Source organism: Pipistrellus kuhlii, unplaced genomic scaffold (assembly GCF_014108245.1).
Source record: "Pipistrellus kuhlii isolate mPipKuh1 unplaced genomic scaffold, mPipKuh1.p scaffold_m20_p_21, whole genome shotgun sequence".
NCBI classification, from domain to species: domain Eukaryota; kingdom Metazoa; phylum Chordata; class Mammalia; order Chiroptera; family Vespertilionidae; genus Pipistrellus; species Pipistrellus kuhlii.
The window spans coordinates 4,093,658-4,113,298 of record NW_023425520.1 but is presented as its reverse complement, the minus strand read 5'-3'; the positions used below and the strand labels follow the sequence as shown (position 1 = coordinate 4,113,298).

The 19,641-nt window shown below is 55.9% G+C and overlaps 1 protein-coding gene across 1 annotated transcript in view; it reads left to right on the top strand.

Annotated features, from left to right (window-relative positions):
* The window catches only part of PEBP4 (phosphatidylethanolamine binding protein 4), a 96,851-nt gene that overhangs the window by 75,255 nt on the left and 1,955 nt on the right, over positions 1-19,641 (top strand). Inside the window, exons 2-3 of the mRNA XM_036450576.2 lie at positions 8,397-8,442; positions 10,774-10,887. Coding sequence (XP_036306469.2) covers positions 8,397-8,442; positions 10,774-10,887 — 160 coding nt within the window. The remainder of the gene's footprint in view (positions 1-8,396; positions 8,443-10,773; positions 10,888-19,641) is intronic.

Here is a 19,641-nt window from a genome sequence, read left to right as displayed (position 1 = left end):
ATATCAGACCACGAAGCACAGCTTCTTTCAGGGGGCAGCGGGCCTCTGCCCCCCCCCCAGTGTGGGGGCTCCTGTGGGTCCCTTAGCTTAGCAGAAAGTGTCCTGAAACCGGGGGTGGGGGTGGGGGGACCCGAGTGAGCTCACTTGTGTAAAGATGCTGAATGGGGAACGTCTGTCGCAAGAGGTGATTTTCCTTTCTCTGTGTACTGGCCACTAACCTGTCATAATAGAAGCAGATACTAATTAGACCAGACGTCCTTCCGGACGACCTTCGGGACAAAGCCACGGGGGCTGAGGCAGAGGCACTGGCTGCAGGCCAAGCCTAAGGTGACCAGACGTCCCACTTTTGGCAGAACAGTCCCGATTTTTAACAATTTGTCCCATGTCCCATGGCGTTTTAAAGAAGTCCAAAAGATTTAAAAGAATCTTTCCAAAAATCGGGACTTTTTTAAAACGTCGCGGGACACCGGACAAATTGTTAAAAATGGGACTGTACTGCCAAAAGTGGGACATCTGGTCACCTTAGCCATGCCCCTTGCACGAATTTTGTGCATCGGGCCTCTAGTTCACAAATATTACACTACTGGCTCCTTAGGAGGTTTGAGCAGGTGGAAGCTTGAATGGCCATTCTTTTTCTCTGTTTTTTCAGCATTGCAGCCTGGTGCTTAGAGGGTGCAGAATCAGTTATTCACTGTGACAACCACAGCAGTGGTGTTTAAAGGCACACAAGGTTTTCTCTCCATGTGTGATTAAGAAGACAGGGACTCGTGTTTTTATAAAATCATTATCCAAAATAGTTCAGAGAGCCGAAACCGGTTTGGCTCAGTGGATAGAGCGTCGGTCTGCAGACTGAAAGGTCCCAGGTTCAATTCTGGTCAAGGGCATGTACCTTGGTTGCGGGCACATCCCCAGTGGGGGGTGTGCAGAGGCAGCTGGTTGATGTTTCTCTCTCATCGATGTTTCTAGTTCTCTGTCCCTCTCCCTTCCTCTCTGTGAAAAATCAATAAAATATGTTAATAAATTTTTTTAAAATAGTTAAGATAAAAGGAGTTGGGAAACTGAAAGTATAAGAATCAAGAGATCAGGGAAGTGTGCCTATGAAGAATACCCAATTCCCTCCAGAATTCCAGGTACATGAGGCATTCCAGCAAACTGTTGTTGATGCTAAAAGCTGCAGCTTTTGTTCCTTGTACCTAGAAATGGCACTCTTTAGTCTAAACTGACATTGATGCATAATAATTATACTTAGCTATCGACTCATGATACTTGCTCTCAACCTATCTTAGTATTTCTTGTCTACTTCTAAGTGGAACCGGTTTAATAAGACCATGCATTGTGTTCTTTATTCCTTTTCTACATCCCACCTTCCTCCTAACTCAGCTTTAGAGCCACAGTCAGAGAATGGGTGACCTGCCACAGGCAAGGGGCAAAGAGGTGTGGGCTCCTGACATTCAAACCAGTCTCTGAGCTTCAGAAACTGGAAGTGACTCGAGCAAGTTTCCCCCAAACAGGGGGTCGGAGGGGAGTCCAACCAGTGCAGGCTCGAAGGGGAGCTGGGTTCGAAGCTGGCACCTATGTGACCAGAACCTTGGGGACCCAAATGCATAGAAGAGAGTCACGTGTCCTTAAGGCAGTCGTCTCTATGTGGATAGTCCGGGGGAGCCTTTTTCCTCCTAGTTTTATTTTCCCATTTTTTAATTATTTTTTTACAGTGAACACATCATACTTGAATGACCTGGGGGGAAAGTTACAGTTTGTAAGAGGGAAGTTTGGGGGTTGGGGGGCCATAGACTCCCCTGCTCTGAGAGAGGCTACGGTGATGGGGTTCAGCTCCACCAAGCTCTGACCTGCCACACAGGCAGTGTCCCAAATCCTGTTCACCCCCAGATCCTCTCTTGACCAGAGAGGCAGCTCCACCATCCCCTTCTGATGACCCTCCTAGGACATGGTTGACAGTTTTGCCCAGGGTCCATAGTCCCAAGGTTTAGGTGGCTGACAGCTTTGATTCTCAGAAGTCATAAGCATTGCCTGCTGTTCAAGCCCAACCCCAGTCCACATCCCCAACCTTATCTTGCGCTTCTTCCAGACCCAACTGTTTTTTCACGGCTTGTTTACATATTTATATATTGCTTATGCAGTGTCAACTTAAGCTGCCCTTCCCCTCCCTTATCGTGTCCACTGGAAAACTGAAAAACCCCTGCATAGCCTTCAAGGCCCAGGTAGCATGTACCCCCTCCTCTCAACAGCTTTCCCTGGTTACTTCCCCCATGCAGCTACAACTTCCTTCCTCTGTGCTCCTCCAGCATTGTCTATAGCAGTGGCTCTCAACCTTCCTAATGCCGCAGCCCTTTAATACAGCTCCTCGTGTTGTGGTGACCCCCAACCATGAAATTATTTTCGTTGCTACTTCATCGCTGTAATTTTGCTACTGTTATGGATCGTCATGTAAATACCTGTGTTTTCCGATGGTCTTAGGCTCTACAGCAGCGGTTCTCAACCTGTGGATCTATATAGACTTCCGTTATTTAAGCCTATGACGATTATTTCTTTGTCGGTTTAACTGTCCTACTAGACCCTGAGATCCGCAATACCATATACTGTGTCTCATTCATATTTCTCTCTCCAACACAGAGCTTTTCATTCATTTATTTTCATTTATCGACCCATCTCCCCAGCCATGATTCCTTGGGGCCAAGTCGCTGCTAGATACTATCACATTCACGCAGGTGCAAGACAGCATGACTTACTTGGGAACACATGTGCTTCCACGTGGCCTGGGGCAGAGGACCTTGGGAAATCATGCCTCTTCACCCAGTCTCAGGGAGTGTGGTGAAGCCCCTCCCGTGGGTGGCCATGATCATTCCCCCTCAGCCACAGCACACCCCATCCTATGTTGGCATCCGGAGATCTAGAGAAGTAGATCTGACGCCAAACTAGGGATCAGAATTGCACAGGTCCTATTTGCCAACTGGTGCCAAGAATACCAGAATCTCCTGGTGTGAGCTCTCCGTTGTCGGTGTATTCTAAAATCAATATTCTCTGGTTTTGGCCCCCACTGCCCACGACGGTGCCAGGAGGAGGCATATCCAGTCTTTGATGCTAACACTTCTTGAGGGGAAACTGGGGCACAAATTGGCCGTCCTACATCCTGGTGTCTAGAGGCTCCCAGGAGGGCTCAGGTCTGTGCCTTCTTCTCACCACTTCCCACGGACTTCGTTCCACCCACTGCAGCGGCTGGCCCTCCTTTTCCTGGCCCTGGGGCAAAAAAATAATAATAATGACTAAAAAAAAAAAAGGCAGGCCATGGGATGAATTGATCACAGCCTTTCCCTTGGAGCAGGCACTCTTCTCTGAGGCTGGGTCCTCTCCAGGCTGGTGCTAGCCCCCTGGGGCTCCCTGAGCCGGAGAGCTGTCAGTGCCTTCCACTCACTTAGCCCTTGTTAATTGCAGAACACACAGACTGCTGGGTAGCACTTTCCAATCCTGTGCCTTTTGCTGGCTCCTTTGCCACTTGGCAGCTTGCAGGCAGCTGTGCAAAAACAGCAAGGAGCTTTCTCATTCGGTGCCAGTGTCACAGAGCCTGGAACTCTTGTTTCTATTTTTCCCTTTTTTTTTCATCCCCCCACCCCCACCGCCAAGTGCTCTGTGTTGCTCATTTCTCCCTCCACTCTCCCTTATCTCCGTGACTTCTCTCCGTACCTCACCTATCAAGTTCAGGACTCTTCTGATGACCCCCACACACACACACACCCAGAGATCAAAAAGTGGAACTGCCCACTCTGGCGGGTTTGCGGGCAGGCCAGAGTGATTGAATCCTCCCGTCCAGATGGGAAGAAGAGGTGGATAAAGAGATTAAATCGTCTCCCTCAAACTCAGGGAAATGTGCAGCTGACCCTTCGCTTCGGGGGTCAGCAAGCCCAAGTACCCGGGGCCTTCACCAACACCCAGGTGGGCGGCCAGCTGCTTGCAGGTAATTGAAGCGAAATGAGGAAACGGGGCCGACCTTCCCGCTGATCCAGGCCCTTCCCCATCCACCAGGCTGCACAAATCCGGCCACCGTGTCTCAAAGAGCCCTTACCTAAAGCAGCCCCGGGCCTGGGGAGGGAGGGGCGTCTCTGGACACTCAATTCTCAGAAAATGGAGCTGTCTGGCTAGCCCTGTAGGGACAAGAAACAACAAATAGAAGTGACTTCTATCTCGTTGGCTTATCTATTGGTAGCTCTCCAAGTGCTTAATATATCAGGGACCAATCCTCTCAGGGAACTCTGGGGCCCGGGCTGGCCAGGATAAGCAGGTTGGAAGAGGAGCTGGTAAGCGCTGCCAGGGCAAGGGTCAGGGGACGGTCCAGGGCATCAACTATTGCCTACTATCCAGATTACATGCACAGCATCCTACAGGCTACAAAGATGGGCAGAGTGCAGCCCCTGACCTCGAGAAGCTTCTCTGGCTTCTTTCAGTCGAATGGGGAGGCCGATCTCTGCCCTTCCCATGGGAGAGCCAGCGGTTGGACAGTGGCTTTCAGGATAAACACTGAACGCTCGTTACCAATGTAAGGTAATAGTGGTGGGGCAGGTGCCCAGCCTCCTTCGCTGTGCTCTTCACTGGGCCTGAGACAAGTCAGTCAGAGCAAGACTGCCTGCATCACCTTGGTCCAAGGATGGAGTTGCTATGTCTATCGGTTGAGCCCCAACTTTCTTAAGCATCTCACGTGCCAGTTCCCAGCCATCTTGACGGAGCAGCAGTGGGCTCTGAGGCATCAGAGAGCAGGAGAGAAAATCTCATGATAAGGAAAGGGGTTGCCTTCTCCATCCCTGGCACCTAAGGAGGGCCCAGGACAACTCCCGAGCCCAAACACCTGGAGTGCGCCTGTCCTGAGAGCCTGCAAAACCATCCTGGGCAGTCAGTGCTCTTGAGGATCAGAGAGCTGACTATTTCCCCAGGCCAGGGTGGCTCAGTGGTTGAGTGTCCACCTATGAACCGAGAGGTCACTGTTCCAGTCCCAATTCCTGGTCAGGGCACATGCCTGGGTTATGGGTTCTATCCCCAGTAGGTGCGGGGAAGCAGCCGATCAAAGATTCTCTCGTCATTGATGTTTCTCTCTCTTCCTTTCTGAAATAAATAAAAATACGTTTTAAAAGAAAGCTATTTCTACAAATTCTGTAATTATTTCCTTTTTTCAACGTTACCATTTAGACAAGTTGCTTTTGAAAAATGTCAGTTGTTTTAAGAGGATTTGTCTGCCCTGAGCCCACCTTAAAGAGCAGCAGCATACCTGGGGGTTGGGGTGGGGGTCGGGGTCCAGGTCAGGCAGCAAGATGGGCTCTCAGCAGCCCCTCCCCTCCTGCAGGCTCTCGTTCCAAAGCCCCTCTCTGCTCAGACGTAACAGGTCTGAGGTCTGTCCCTCAAAAGCTGGGCTCATCTTCAGCTCTCAGGGCACTTCCCTCGGCCCTGTCTCCCTGAGGAGCATTCTGAAGAATAGATTTCTCCCTCTGCCCTCTGGAAACACCCCCGCGTTCCTTCCCTCCCCAGAGAGGTCCAGCTCTCAAAGGTGATCTCAGGCTAAATGTGATCTTGTGATCCACGAAGATGCTTTAGGAGAGCTCGTGTTTCATAGAGATGCGGGGGCAACCACTTCCACCATAACCCCAGCCTTCCTGGTAATATCTGTGTATTTTAATAATGGCTTTGTGTTTTTTTTAAAGACTCTTAGAGAAGTGATGGGATTGTCATGATGGCATAGAAAAAGCATACCCACAGAGACACACACAGACACACACACAGACACAGAGAGAGAGAGAGAGACACACACATACACACAGAGAGACACACACATACACACACACATATACTCAAGGATGCAAACTAAAAGACAGCAACAACAAAAGCACAGGACAGCTCTGCAGGCCAAAAGGCATGAGACCTTGAGCCAGTGGGTCTCAAAGGTCAAACGGTCAAAGGCCCCTACTTCCTAGAACATTCTGGGACTCTCCCATTTGCTCCCGCAGCTCTGGAGGAGGAGTTTGAGCTCTTTGGGGCTCAACTTTCTCACCCTTTGAATTTGGTTTCCTCGGGCTCCTCCAAAGTGTTGATACTATGGTGGATATTTTAAGCCCCAGAACAGAACAATGAGGAAAAGGGGGCTTAGCTGATGCTCAAACCAACGAGAGCAAATACCAGCCACACTGACCACATGCTCCCCCTTCCATAGGCCAAGCTCCAGAAAGACCCAAAAAGCCTCTGAAGGCGATTGAAGCTCTCTGCTCAGCCCCCACACATACACCTCCCACCCTCCCCCCTCACCCCTGGCAGCTGCCTCGGCCGAGCTTAGGTCAGCAAGCCCAGTGAAGGCGGCAGGAAAGGCCACTGGCTTCACACAAGTCCCAGGGTTTGTGTGTCTGAAGAGCTGGCCCCAGCTGATGAGAAAAGACTCCCCAGAGGGAAAGGGAGGGGAGGAGAGTCTTCCCACCCTGACCAGGGCTGCAGATCAGACTTTCCACCCTGCTCTGCACACTAACTCCCTGACCTTACAGGCCCAGCCCCCACCCCCGCTCTCCCGCTCCACTCAGAGGAGAGAGAGGCCTGTTTATGACTCTGGGTGGGACCCAAGCCCGTGGGGAATTGAAAAGAAACAGCCAGCTTAGGTTGCTATTGTTTTATTTAAACAAACCGCTGGCTGGACTGACTTGGAAAGGAATGAGGGGGAGGCTGGGAGCTCGGAGCTGGGCTGGGCCTGGCCGGCCGGGCTTCCCTGGGCTCAGCCCCCTTCTCTCCATCTTGCTGGGGCGGCCAGAGAGCTATTTCAGGAGAGCGGCTGCTAGGCCTCAGGCCTCAGCTCCTTTCCTAGGAGAGATGGGTATCGAGGAGCCTCCATTCCCCACTCTGTCCCTCCATCCTGTTGCCCATGGCATCCCAGCCCCTGGCCACACCTGGGCCTCACGCTAGCCCTGGATAAAGCAAGACCCAATATTGAGGGGGTCGGGGAGCTGAGCTGGGAGGGCCAAGGCAGGGGCAGAGCATGCTGAGCTGCGCTGAGGGATGGAATGTGAAGGCTGCTGGATGCACCTGAGCAGACAGGACTCGGGTGAGGGAGGTGGAAAACGCCCAAGGAGAGAGATCTCACCTGCATGGGGTGATGATAGCAAAGCGGGAAGGGGCCAAAGGTGAAGGGGTCCGTCCCTCTATGGTCTCCTGCCCTTTTGCCACCCAAGGGACACCCAGCCCAAAGGAGGTCCAGAGTGAGAACAGTTGGTGGGCAAGCTGCAGCCGAAGGGAGAGGAGACCGGGGGTCTCTAGAATAGGGGGCGGGGCTTTCGTTTTGAAGGAAGCAAACCGCACCAGGGGTTGGGTCACTGAGCTGACCCTGAGATGTCCCCACAGAGAACTGAGGGGGAATCTCACACTCCCCCTTGGCGCCCCCTACTGCTCTCCCCCATCCCCCCACCACCACCCTGAGCACCTCCGTCCCCCACCTCCACCACCACCCAGGGAGGAGCAGGGGCTGCACCAGGAAGGGCCCGGTGGAAAGGTGTCCAGGGCACAGTTAGGTGTTGGCAGAGCCCACGAAGAGCCTCGCTAATCACTATCATTAAGGCTATAAAACCCCACACCTCGGGGCCGCGGGGCTCCCTGGCATGGCCCGAGGCCCCGAGCGGTGGCACGGACCCAGGCGCCCGGCTCCAGTCCCTTTCATCTGAGCATCTCCCAGGCCTGCACAAACAGTAATTAGCACCCGCCCCCGGGATCGCCTCATTATCCCACAGACACTGAGCGGAGGGGAGAGGGGAGGGGAAGGAAAGAAAGGAGGGAAACTGAGGCAGCCCCAGCAGCCACAGACTCTTCCTGGACAGTACGGGCTGAGCTCGGTGGAGGCTAGGGAAGAGGCTGCCTCGGGCCAGGCCTCCTCCTCCCCTTCCTGGTGGTTCAGGCCGTCACTGGCCTCCTGTTCCGAGGCCCAACGCCATCCCGAAGGATGGTCTGGCCTAGCGAGCCTCTGGGCCCTGTCAGCCCCTGCCTCAGACCTGGCCGGACTGCACAAGCTGACAGTGTGCCCTGTGCCCAGTCTGGGGGCACAGATGGCAAGAGGGGGGCAGCCCATCCGGAAGTGTCCTTCCAGGTCTCTCCAGAGATCAGGGGTCCACCCCTCACCACCAGGCCATCCTCAGCTGGTCTGTCTGCCCCCTCTTCCCAGTTCCCCAGAGGCACCATTCTAAATCCCACGGCTCATTCTGGCAACGTCTCCCCGAAACAGCCATGGACCTTCATCCTCCTCCATCCCACCCCCAGCCCACCCCCACCCCTGAGAGAAAGCTCAGCAGAGCCCACTGGGACTGAGGGTGATGGCATGGCCTCCTGCTGCCCCAGGAGTAACCCACACCCGTGCCTGTCTCTTGTTTCAGGGCGCTGACTTGAAGAAAGGAACGGTAAAGGGCCAGGAGTTAACAAGTGAGTAAGACCCTACCACCTCCCCTCTCCCCCCAACCCCAGCAGCCAGGGCAATGATGATGGCCAGATAACAGTACAACTCTGTGTTGATGCTTCACAGGGTACAAAGAAAGCACTGATCCAAGCGTTTGTGTGTACGCTCTGATTTAATCTTCACAATTTCCTTTTCAAGTCGCTGCCATCCATATCTCCATTTTAAAGAGAGTGACACTGAGGCACAGACCCACCTGCCCCGTGTCCCACAGCTGGCGTGAGGAGCCAGTATCAATGCGGGGGCCTCCGGGAGAACACCCAGACGGCTCTTCCCTCCGCCTGCCTCTCCTCTTTCCTGCTCCCGGCCCCACTGACATGGTTGCACGTGGCTGCGTGGACTTCCCTCTTCTCTGAGGCCCTCCTCTTCTCACCCCATCCTCCCCGCCAGGTCCCCCTCCCTCTCAGATCCCGGCTGCAAGAGCAGGCCCTCCACTGACTTACAGGGAATGCCCAGGGGTAAGCTGGCCTCTGGCAAAGGGCTTAGCAAAACGACCAACAGAGCCACATGGTTTTGGAAACCAACTCGGTTCAGGCACCAGGAAGGCCTAGATTCCAGCCCCAGCCCCACCCCTCACTGTCGGCCGGGCTTCACTTCTCAGCGCCTCGGTTACCTCACCCAGAACGTGGCAAAGACACCCACCCGACCAGGGTGTAGGGAGGGTTAAAGAGATGTTACAAGGGAGGCACTTGGCCAGGGCCTGGCCCTGAGAAGTGGCCGAACCTGTGTGCCCTCCCTTCCCCGTCATGGCTCTCATCTCTGCTTTCGCCTCTGCTTTCGCCTCTCCTTTCCGAGGGAGATCTTCAGGAAAGCTCCCTAGTGAAGAGATTCCGGCTCCATCTCCCCTGAGGCTAACTCCCAGCTGCATAGAACCAGCAAGTGACAACTCCCGCCTTACCCACTGGGAATCATGGCCACCAGTCTCTGGCAGCATGGGGTATACCCACCCTCAGGTTCACTCGGCCACCCTCACACCCACCTTCCTCGCCAAAAGCCAGCCCGGCCACCTCCACCCTCCACACACCACGCAGGCAAAGACACATTGCAGCCCTCACCCATGCTCAGAAGTCTCTCAGCACTGGCCATGTGTGTGGGGGGAAAAAACAAAAAACAAAAAACTGACTTGCTCACATTTGCACCGACACTGGCAGACACCCTTCAAAACAGCCTCAGCACACGTGCTCACTGGCTACTCCAACACCTGCCCCTGCCCCTGCCCCTGCCCCGCGTATACAAACCCTCATGGCTCCTGGAACACCCTGTGCCGTTCTCACTCTGAACACACACACACACACACACACACACACACACACACATATATCTGATGCAATCCAAAAACGCAGGGAGAGATGAATAGTCAGGAAATCCCCTGGCTGCGGGCAAGCTGGAGGCCCTGGCCGGAAGTGCATCGCGAGGAACACTCCAACAGCTCCACGCAGCAAGCGGCCCTTGTCTAATGCTCAGGAGAGGGAGGTGGCCATAACATACCCACACTCCCTCCCACCAGCATCTTCATTGCTAACACCCACCCCCAGGGAAGTTCTCGGCTCCCAGGAGAGGGAGAGGAAGAGAGCGAGGGGAAGAGGCAGAGGCTCAGCATGTTTGGGAGGAGGCCCTGCTGGAGCCTGAACAGTCTTGGGGGAAGGATAAAAGATGCCCCCTCCCTCTGCTGTCCTCCCGGGAAAGATCTGCCTCCCGTGCAGGGGACGAAAGCGAGGGCGCTGGCCTTCTCCCCCGGAAGAGCCTGAGTTGGTTCCCATTGCCTTGGGGCCTACGGCTTCCATGATCAAACCTTTGAACTGAGTCCCACCCACCCCCGTAACCACTTCCAGATCCTCCGGATCCAGCCAAGAAATTGACTTCTTTGGGGATTGAGTTCATAAGGAAATGCTGCAAAAATAAATAAAAATCCACTGCCAAGTGTACTCAGAGGAAGATGGGTTTCTTTGGAGGCAGGAAATCTATCAGGATAGACTAAAGCAAAAAAAAAAAAAGATGACAGCCACTGGCCCAGAAAGGCCCAGGTGCCCACCAGCACCCAAAATCTTCAAACTACCACACCTCTTCCCCCTCCCCGCCCCCACATCCCCCAAAATGTGCTTCTTAAATGAAGCTTCTGAGGATGAGATCCTGACAAAGACAAGCCTAATGGTGCGCAATGGGTAAGCCCCCACCTGGGACCCCAGGAGGGTCAGCTGGGACCAGGAAAGGCACAAATGATTCTCTTTTCCTCGGGCCCAGAGCACCCAGGAGCTCCTGGGTCCTGTGGGACCCACCCTCTCTCCCTTCTCTGCCCACAGCCTACGAGCCTCCGACCCCACCTCCCCAAACTGGCTTCCATCGCTACCAGTTCAGCGTCTTTCTCCAGGACGGCAAGGCCATCTCTCTCCTTCCGCAAGAAAGCGCAGCGCGAGGTAAGGCTTCCTCCACCCTTCAAAGCCAGCGTGAATTCTGGGATGGACCAGATACTCCGTTGATGGGGAAGTCAGCACCTTGACCTCTCTAGGCATGAACCTTGAAGGCTAAGGCCGAAGGGTGGTGTTCCTTGGGAGTGAACTGGAATCAGTGAACCTAAAGGAAACGCTGGTGTCAGACGTAGTCTCTCCACAGAAATAAGTCCCATAGACCAAGATGGTGGCGTTAGCTGGATGGGGGTGGGTGGGGGGGTGGGGGGAGGCAGGTAAGGGGAATCTATTAGGTAGGATCTCAAGGGGAGTAACTGGAGCCCGGGAGAGAAGCATCTCCCCCGCAGCCTTGAATGGCATGTGCAGGCAGCTACCCCACAACACTTCGCAGGTAATTGTACCCTGTAATTGAGTCTGATCTGGGCAAGAGGGCCCTGGAATGCCATCCTGCCGGTCTGTCTTCATTGGCTTTTAATTGCTCTGTCTGCCTGGTGCCATCTCAGTGGTGGGGCAGAGGCTTCCCCAGCCATGGCCCCTCCACCAGCTTTCCGAGCAGCCCTCCTGGCATTCTGGAGAGAACTACCCCACCCACCCACCCCGTAGCTTCCTAATGGCTAACCCAGCCTGCCCGGCCTCGCTCCTCCTCCAAAGCAGAGGGCAGGGAGAGCCATGGCCACCTGGCCACTCCAGTGCCCCAGGAGATCCAGCGGACCCTGTGGGAGCCACAGCCCCTCTCCTGGCCTTCCATTTCTCCTCAGGAGAATGGGACTCGAGACAATTCCTGTTCGTCTACCACCGCCCCCATCTTAGGGAAGGGCAGCTAATGTGAACACACAAGTGCCAGGCTGAGAGTACAGAGAGCACATCCCCCAGGCTGGCAGGAGGGTGAGTGGGCGTCGTCAGCCATTTCCTCTCACCCAGTGACCCTGAGCAACCTCCACCCACTGGGAAGCCGGCGACGACACTGTAACAAACCTGCCGCCCGGGGCCCAGAGACCGAGCCCAGAGAGGCCCTGGATGAGCGGTGGAGCCCTGCGCTGAGATGCGCTGAGCCGAGGCCGCCAATCACCGGAGGCCCCAGCCGCCCTGGGAGCCGCACCGGTGCAACCTTTGCACCGGTGAACCCTCCTCGGGTGCCCTCAGCTCCTCGCCAATCTGTACATCTGTTTCGAGAGCTTTCCCAAAGGCACACTTTGAAGTTTGGCTACAAAGAAAGAAACGCGTCTTCCCCGGGCCAAGCTCCATTTCTCCCTGTCCCTGGACCCCTGCCTCACCTGAGCCGTCACGAAGCCCCTTCCTCCTGGTTTCTGGGGCTGGGAACTAGCACCTGAGCCCGCCTTGCTCCCTCACACAAGGGAGTCCCCTGAAGGAAGGCAGGGCCTGTGGGTCCTGTGTTAGCCCTCAGGGCCCCAGGGCAGTGCCCTGGGCCGGACAAGGCTCAGACTGTCCCCTGAAGGGGCCTCCCTTGGACCACGTGCTTTCTGCGGGCCGGACAGAGGGGGCAGGAGAGAGCATTAGGCGATGCCAGGAGGAGCCGTGAAGAGGGCAAGGGAGGAAGGGTGTGTGCCCAACCCTCTCCCCTGCCCCTGCCACGGTGGGTCCTGAGGTTTGAGCCCAGCCCACTCTCCAGAAAACACCACAAGCCCTAACCGGTTTGGCTCAGTGGATAGAGCATCAACCTGCGGACTGAAGGGTCCCAGGTTCGATTCCAGTCAAGGGCATGTACCTCTATTGCAAGGACATCCACAGTGGGGAGTGTGCAGGAGGCAGCTGATCGATGTTTCTAACTTTATCTCTCTCCCTTCCTATCTGTTAAAAAATCAATAAAATATGTTTTAAGAAAGAAAGAAAGAAAGAAAGAAAGAAAGAAAGAAAGAAAGAAAGAAAGAAAGAAAGAAAGAAGAGAAAGAAAGAAAGAACACAGCAGCCCATGGGCCCTTCCTCTGAAAGGAAGCAGGCAGGGATGCTGGAAGCCTACCAGGCCTGAGACGCAGTATTAGTCCCTTTGGGTCTTTGCCAGAGCCAGGGTTTCTGGTGCCCCTTGCCACCGCCCACCTTTCCTCTACATGAGCGCTCAGAGCCGGGCTCACATTGGGACAGAGCACCGCTGGCTTCCCTGCTGCCTCGTTTGCCGCCAGATACGGAGGCGGGAGATCATCCTCCCAAATAAAGCCCCGCCGTGTGGTGCCGTCCACGGGCCCCGCGTTGTGCCAAGGGCCCAGAGAACACAAGATGGCACTGAGAACGGCCCCTGCCCTCAAAAGCCTGACAGCCAACGTTGGAAATACCTCACAATGCAGGGCAGCCTGTAATTAAGCCGTTAATTGTGTGTGCCTGGCGGTTGGTGTGTAGACTTAGGGATTGGCCCTTCCTGGGACCCCCTTCCCTGCCGGACACATGCCCTCTTCAGCCAGGAAGGGGGCCGAAGGACCTCGCTGCAGGGGAGGAGATCTCGATCTCAGTCTCTAACGGGTGATTTGACTTTTGAGCAAGTCAGCTAACCTCTCTGTGAGCCTCAGTTTCCTCATCTGGATCTAGATGATCTACAAATCTATGTGGCCTTGAGGCCCTGAGGACCAGGGAGGGCCTGGGCTGGGCCCTGGGAAAGAAGGAGGTTTGAATCCCGGAGTGGGTACAACCGGCCAGAGGAAGAGAGCGGGGGGGCTCCAGGGCCACGGAGATGTGTGATTGCAAAGAGGGGCCTGGGGTCGTTGGACCTGCTCCACTGGCAGGAGCAGCCCTTGCGCGACGTGGGGACTCCTCAGGGCCTGGCACTCTCCGAAGCACCTGCACAGGCGGGACCAGCCCTTGAGAGGCCAGGACATGAAGCCCTGCCAATGGGCACGGGCCCTGGGGCTCCCCTTGCTCTGGTTTTCTTTCCCTGGGAAGGTATCTGCGGAGGGAGCCGTGTGTCCTGGGGTGTGAGTGGTAGAACCAGCCGCTGAGGCCCCTGGAGGAGCAGGCAGGAACAGCTTCTCAGACTGGAGGGGAAAGGTCCGCCCACAGGAGCCAGGTGAACTTGGCCCAGTCCTGTTGGGTGGCTTCCTCCCTGGGATTTAGGTATGAATAGCAGGTTTAGGATGAGAAGGGCATGTGAGATGATGCTAGGCCAGTGGTCGGCAAACTCATTCGTCAACAGAGCCAAATATCAACAGTACAACGATTTAAAATTTCTTTTGAGAGCCAAATGTTTTAAACTTAAACCTCTTCTAACGCCACTTCTTCAAAATGGACTCGCCCAGGCCGTGGTATTTTGTGGAAGAGCCACACTCAAGGGGCCAAATAGCCACATGTGGCTCGCGAGCCGCAGTTTGCCGACCACGGCTCTAGTTAAACTTGTATGGGGGCGGGGGGGGGGGGGGGGGTATTACTCAGATCCAAAGGCTGAAACCCTCTCCAGGATTCCTCTTTGTTCTGTGACTCCAAGACAACACACATGGGGCCAATAAATGGGGATGTTGACACCCACACTCCCGTGTGATCTTGAACAAGCCACCTCACATCCCTGAGACTCAGTTTCTACATCATCAGCATAAGGGGTTGGGCTAGTGGGTCACCACTGAGTGACCCTGGGCAGATTTGCTCCCAGCTTACCACACTCTCACCTTGTCCAAGTTCTGCTAGACAGATGCAGGGAGCAGGGGTCAGGCCTGACTCACCCAACGCCCCCCTCCACACCCTCACCCCCCCCCCCCCCCACACACACACACACACACACACACGCTGCTCAGAGGAGGCCTTCGATCAGAGACGGGGCTGCTAGCACCACAGCAAGAGCCCTAGAAGGGGATTCGGAGTGATCTTGCTTCTGGTTTATGAAGCAAGATCACCTGATCCTCCCCACCTCCCTCCCCTGCCTGTCCACAGCTCCTCCCTGTGCCCGCCATTCCCCCCACCATGCTTTGCTTGATCCGAAAAGACCTCCATGTTCATCCCAGCAATGCCAGGAGCCGCGGGCACGTTCGAGGCACCGTTGCAGGAGCCGTGGGCCACATGGATGTGTGTGTCACCCAGGGTAGCACAGAGAGAGGAGGGACATTCACATGGCTCAGGCTCGACCACATTCCCAATAGAGGACAGCGCTTAAGCTCACGGAGCCCAAACGGGTGCCCCTGACAGAGCAGCCCAGTGTCACTGACGTGTGCTGCAAAGGCACAGTTCACCTCCCCAGGTCTGGAGTTGGCATGACCTCGGCCTGTCTCCCCTCAGCTGACCCCACCCGCCCTCTCCTGCTCCTCTGAGACACTCACGTAACATTCTGTTGCACTTCTTTAGTCACCTGCTTTGATCTCTTGGGTTGCTCAATCGTTTTTATTCGTATGGGCCCCACTTCCATCACGGGACTGTAAATTCCTCGAGGGAAGAGCTCACTTCTGTCTCTGTCTCCCTCTTACCACCTGTCCTTGTGCTCAGCCCTCTGCGGACGTTCAGTCAATGAGCGTGTTTTTGTATAGGATACACCCACGTAAGCGCATTCACACGCCTGGAGCACACGGGCCCGCCCATTCTCACACCCCCATGTTCCCCAGCACACCTCACCGTCAACTTCCTCTAAAGCCTGGAGAGACAGCCACCTCTGTGAGCACCAGGCCCACCAGGGACAGTTTCAACATCCGCATCCTCCCTGTCCCAACACCGGAAACAAAGCCCAGGACAGTGGGTGGCTTGGTTGATCCAGGGTCCTCTGTGGATAGCAAGTTAATTTTCTTCTGCCTTTTAGAACAAAGCTCTTTGCACCTGTCACCAACTCGCCCATCATCCCCACTCCTGCCACCCGCACCATCAGACTCTTGGGCCCTGATGTGGGGACAGACATGGAGCCAATCTAATTGCCTGCCCTCGGCACCCTCGGCCAGCAGCAGCGGCCGCCCAAGGCAGCGGGCCCACGAGCCCCTTCCTTGTGGCTGAATGCCATGTGGAACTATGGTCTGCGCCAGGACACACCTCACCCAGAGGTGTTCCGAGCCAGCCTCACGCTCCTCTGGCAACTGAGCCAGGGAAATCTCCTCCCACAGCTCATTCTGGAAGCCTCTACAAGGCCATGAGCCAGGGACGGTGTGTCCACACCAGGAGAGCTAATGGGCCATGCCAGGCTCCGGTCACCACCTCCCAGGGGCAGCCCCGGGGCCTGCAGAGACTGCTCCCAGTAAAATGGGATGCGAGGGGCAGAGACGGAGTCTGGGTTCTGGACTAGTCAGCCATAATCTGCTCTCCAGCACCTCAGGTGGTTGATATAATCAGCTTAGGGGAGCCCCCCACCCACAGGGTCAGAGGAGGAGGGACAGTAGACTTGCCTCTCAGCAGAGTTTAAGCCTTGCTTGTGGCACCTAAAGGCCACTGGGAGGCCGTGGGTGACTCAGACGAGGGATGCTACGTGGAAATGCCTGACAGCACAGACCGAGGGCATGAAGGCAGCAGAGCTCCAGGCCAGGAGGTGGCCTCGGTGTGGAGGGACAAAGGCCTGCACAGTGAGGGGGAAGCAGCCGGGGCAGGCAAAGCTGGAGGGAAGGGGGCCTGCCTGGAGCCCAGCCACAAACACACACACAGACAGACACAAACACACACATGGCCCGCTGCAAAACAGCCCCCACTCCCCGCCATGGCCTCCCATGGCGGTTCACCTGGCCGGGCCCCAGAAGCCCCCGGGGCCAGCCCCTGAGTCACCGTGTGGGCTTGTGTGGGGCAGCCCTCTTCTGCTCCAAAGGGCCCTGCCCACCTGGCAGAGCTGGTAGGACTGGGGACCTGGCAGCACCTCAGTTGGGGCCATCCTGGGCAGCCCTGGGGCAGGCACACTGGCCGGGAACCCTGCACCCTCCACAGGGCCCGCACAGCCCTCATCGAGACACGGGCTGCCGTTGAGCCAGACATCAACCACCCACAGCGATATCGAACACATCGTCCTCAGGAGAAACAGCGCCAAATTTTGCCCCACATTCCCGCTGGCCAACACTACCACCAGATCCTGGAATTGACAACTGGGAGCAAAACTCACAGCCACAAGCCTCCACTCCTCTCACCCCCTGCCCACCGCCACCAGCCACAGGGACCAGAGAGGAGGGGGGTCCACTTACTGGTCACTAGGAACTGCAGTTCTCCAGAGGAGCCGGGTCACCCCTCCCCACTCAGGAACTCCCCCACCCCCACCCCCCGGCATCCCCACCCCCTCACTCCCGCCAAAGTCAGAGCAGTCCCCTCTGCCCTGAGCCTCTCGAGCCCGCATGATCAGCACTCAGCAAATATTCCCCGGGAGTAATTGGATGCGGTGGAACACGGGCCTCTCAGCTCCCGAGTGGAAGTCTCCGGATGTCATTTAACAGCACGAAAATAAAAGGCTCAGGCCTCCCGCCCCCACCGCCAGGACATCATTAATCTCGGCAGAAAGGATCAGCGCTCCCATCACCACGGCCAGCCCCGCGGAGAGCCAGACAAATTGCGGGCGAATCTGCGCCGAGGGAGGCGGTTACCAGGCTGGCGGTCATGTTTTGTGTTTTCCCTTGACTGAAAGCCGAGGGGGAGAGTAAGGGCAGGCCACCTTGGTTAGACACAGCTCACCCATCTGTGGAGACGGGGCGGCTCTGAGCCAGGCACCCCGGGTCCCAGCAAAGGCTCAGGCAGCTCACATGCTGGTTCAGAGGAGGGGACCCCAAGACTCAGTACCCTGCCTGCTGCTCTACAGCCTGCATGGGGGCCTGCCTCCCAGCCCCCTCTTCCCAGGCTGAGAGGGGGACACTTGATGGCCTACTAAGGACTAAATGACAGGTCAGGTGGGGAATGTCCTTTGGCTAGAGCAAGGGCCCGCAGGGAACACTTTTTCCTATGCTGTTGGGAAGTCTTAAGAGTGGGCCTGCTGGCCGAAACCGGTTTGGCTCAGTGGATAGATAGAGCAATGGCCTGCAGACTGAAAGGTCCCAGGTTCAATTCTGGTCAAAGGCATGTACCCTGTTGCGGGCACATCCCCAGTAGGGGGATGTTTCTAACTCTCAATCCCTCTCTCTTCCTCTCAGTAAAAAATCAATTTAAAAAAAAAAAAAAAAAAAAAAAAAATATATATATATATATATATATATATATATATATATATATATATATATATATATATTTAAGAGTGGGCCTGCTAGAGAGACTCGGGGGGGGGGGGGGGGGGAGGCGGGCCTGATATGGGTGGGGTCTCATCAGCTGAAATTGGGGGAGGGGGGCACTTTGAGCTGCTGGCCAAGGCCACCCTTCGACGGTCTAGCTTATTAGTCCAGTGCTAACTGTCTTAGCAACTCATCAGAGGCCAGAATGGGCCTGGATAAATGTTTCTGTCTCTCTAAAACCAGTAGGTAAGACGATGCTTGAGTCTGATTCTGCAAGACGGAAACGATGCTCCCTAAGGTTGTGTAGGGACCCACCTGCTCCTCATATGTGGCAGCCCCGCCCTAAGGAGACCAGACCTCTGTGTTCCAGTCCCTGGGTGGCTCAGGAGACAGACATCAGACACCCTGGCTCTTTCTCCCTGTAGCCGAAGGGAAGGCAGGCCTCTGAAGGGCACTCCCCCCGCCCCCCGCCCCGCGCCCCCCTCATGACCCGTCACAGGAAGAGCCCATCCTGGGTGGACCCAAGGCACACCAGTGGCCAGACCTCAGACAGCAGCACTCTTCCTGCGTGGCAGTGGCCCCTGCAGCCCCGGACAAGCAGTGCCATACAGGATGGGGCTTTCCTCCATGGGCTGACCATGGAAGCCACAGCCCGCAAGCTCCCAGTCACTCCCCACACACCCCTGAGGGCCTGACTCACCCCCATGCCTTCTACAACTTGCACGGGGTCAGTTCCTCTTGCCCTTTGTGGCAGGAAATGGGGGTGTAAGGAGTCACCGCCAAGCCAGGGGAGGAGGCAGCGGGAGGCCAGCAGCCACCTGAGGGACAGAGGGCAGGTCTGAGGAGCTGCCCACGAAGCTCAAGACCACAGGCTTGTTGGAAGCAGGACAAGGAAGGAGCTGCGAGGCTGCCAGGGCCCTGCAAGCTCCATTGGGGAAGCCATGTGAGCTAGGGGGAGGGCGCACGGCCGGAGCGGGAAGCCAGGTCTCCCTCAGGGCACAGGGGATTTCTTTCTGCCATTGCCCTGATCTCGTGATGGGTTTCAATTCCCTCCTGCCACCCAGGTTCCTTCCTGCCCTTCTCAGTGGGGAAGGCCCGCTGGTCCCCATGCCTGCCACACACCAGTTCACCCAAAGCCCTTCCCCTGGCATGAACATGCACACACACATGCATCCACACATGTGCACACGTGTGCACACACATGCACATAGGGTCATGAGCCACAGTATTTTTCCAGCCAGCCAGGCTCCCTGCGTGTGAAGGCCTGGCCAGGCCTCCCAGTGGAAGACCCACAGCGTCAGGTACACACCTCTCAGCCCAGCGGCAGCCCAGCAGATAGGAGAGGCTGTCTCCGGGGCCCGGCCACCCTCGCCCCAAAGGAACTCCTGAAACCGCTGCTCTCCAGCCCAATCTGAACACTCAGTCACTGAGCCCGATAAAATTTGGATGATCCCAAAGAGGCCTTTTTTCCTTTTACCACTAAGAAGCAACCTCACCAGAACTCCATCTATGCACTAGGGATAAAAATGGTCTCCCTGTGAAGATTAATTGAATGAATATGCATGGAGTTCCTAGAACTGTGCCTAGCACATAGAAAGCACTCTGTCAGCCCTGGCCGGTGTGGTTCAGTGAGTTGAGTGTCTCCAGTTTGATTCCCAGATTGTGGGTTTGATCCCTGGTCAGG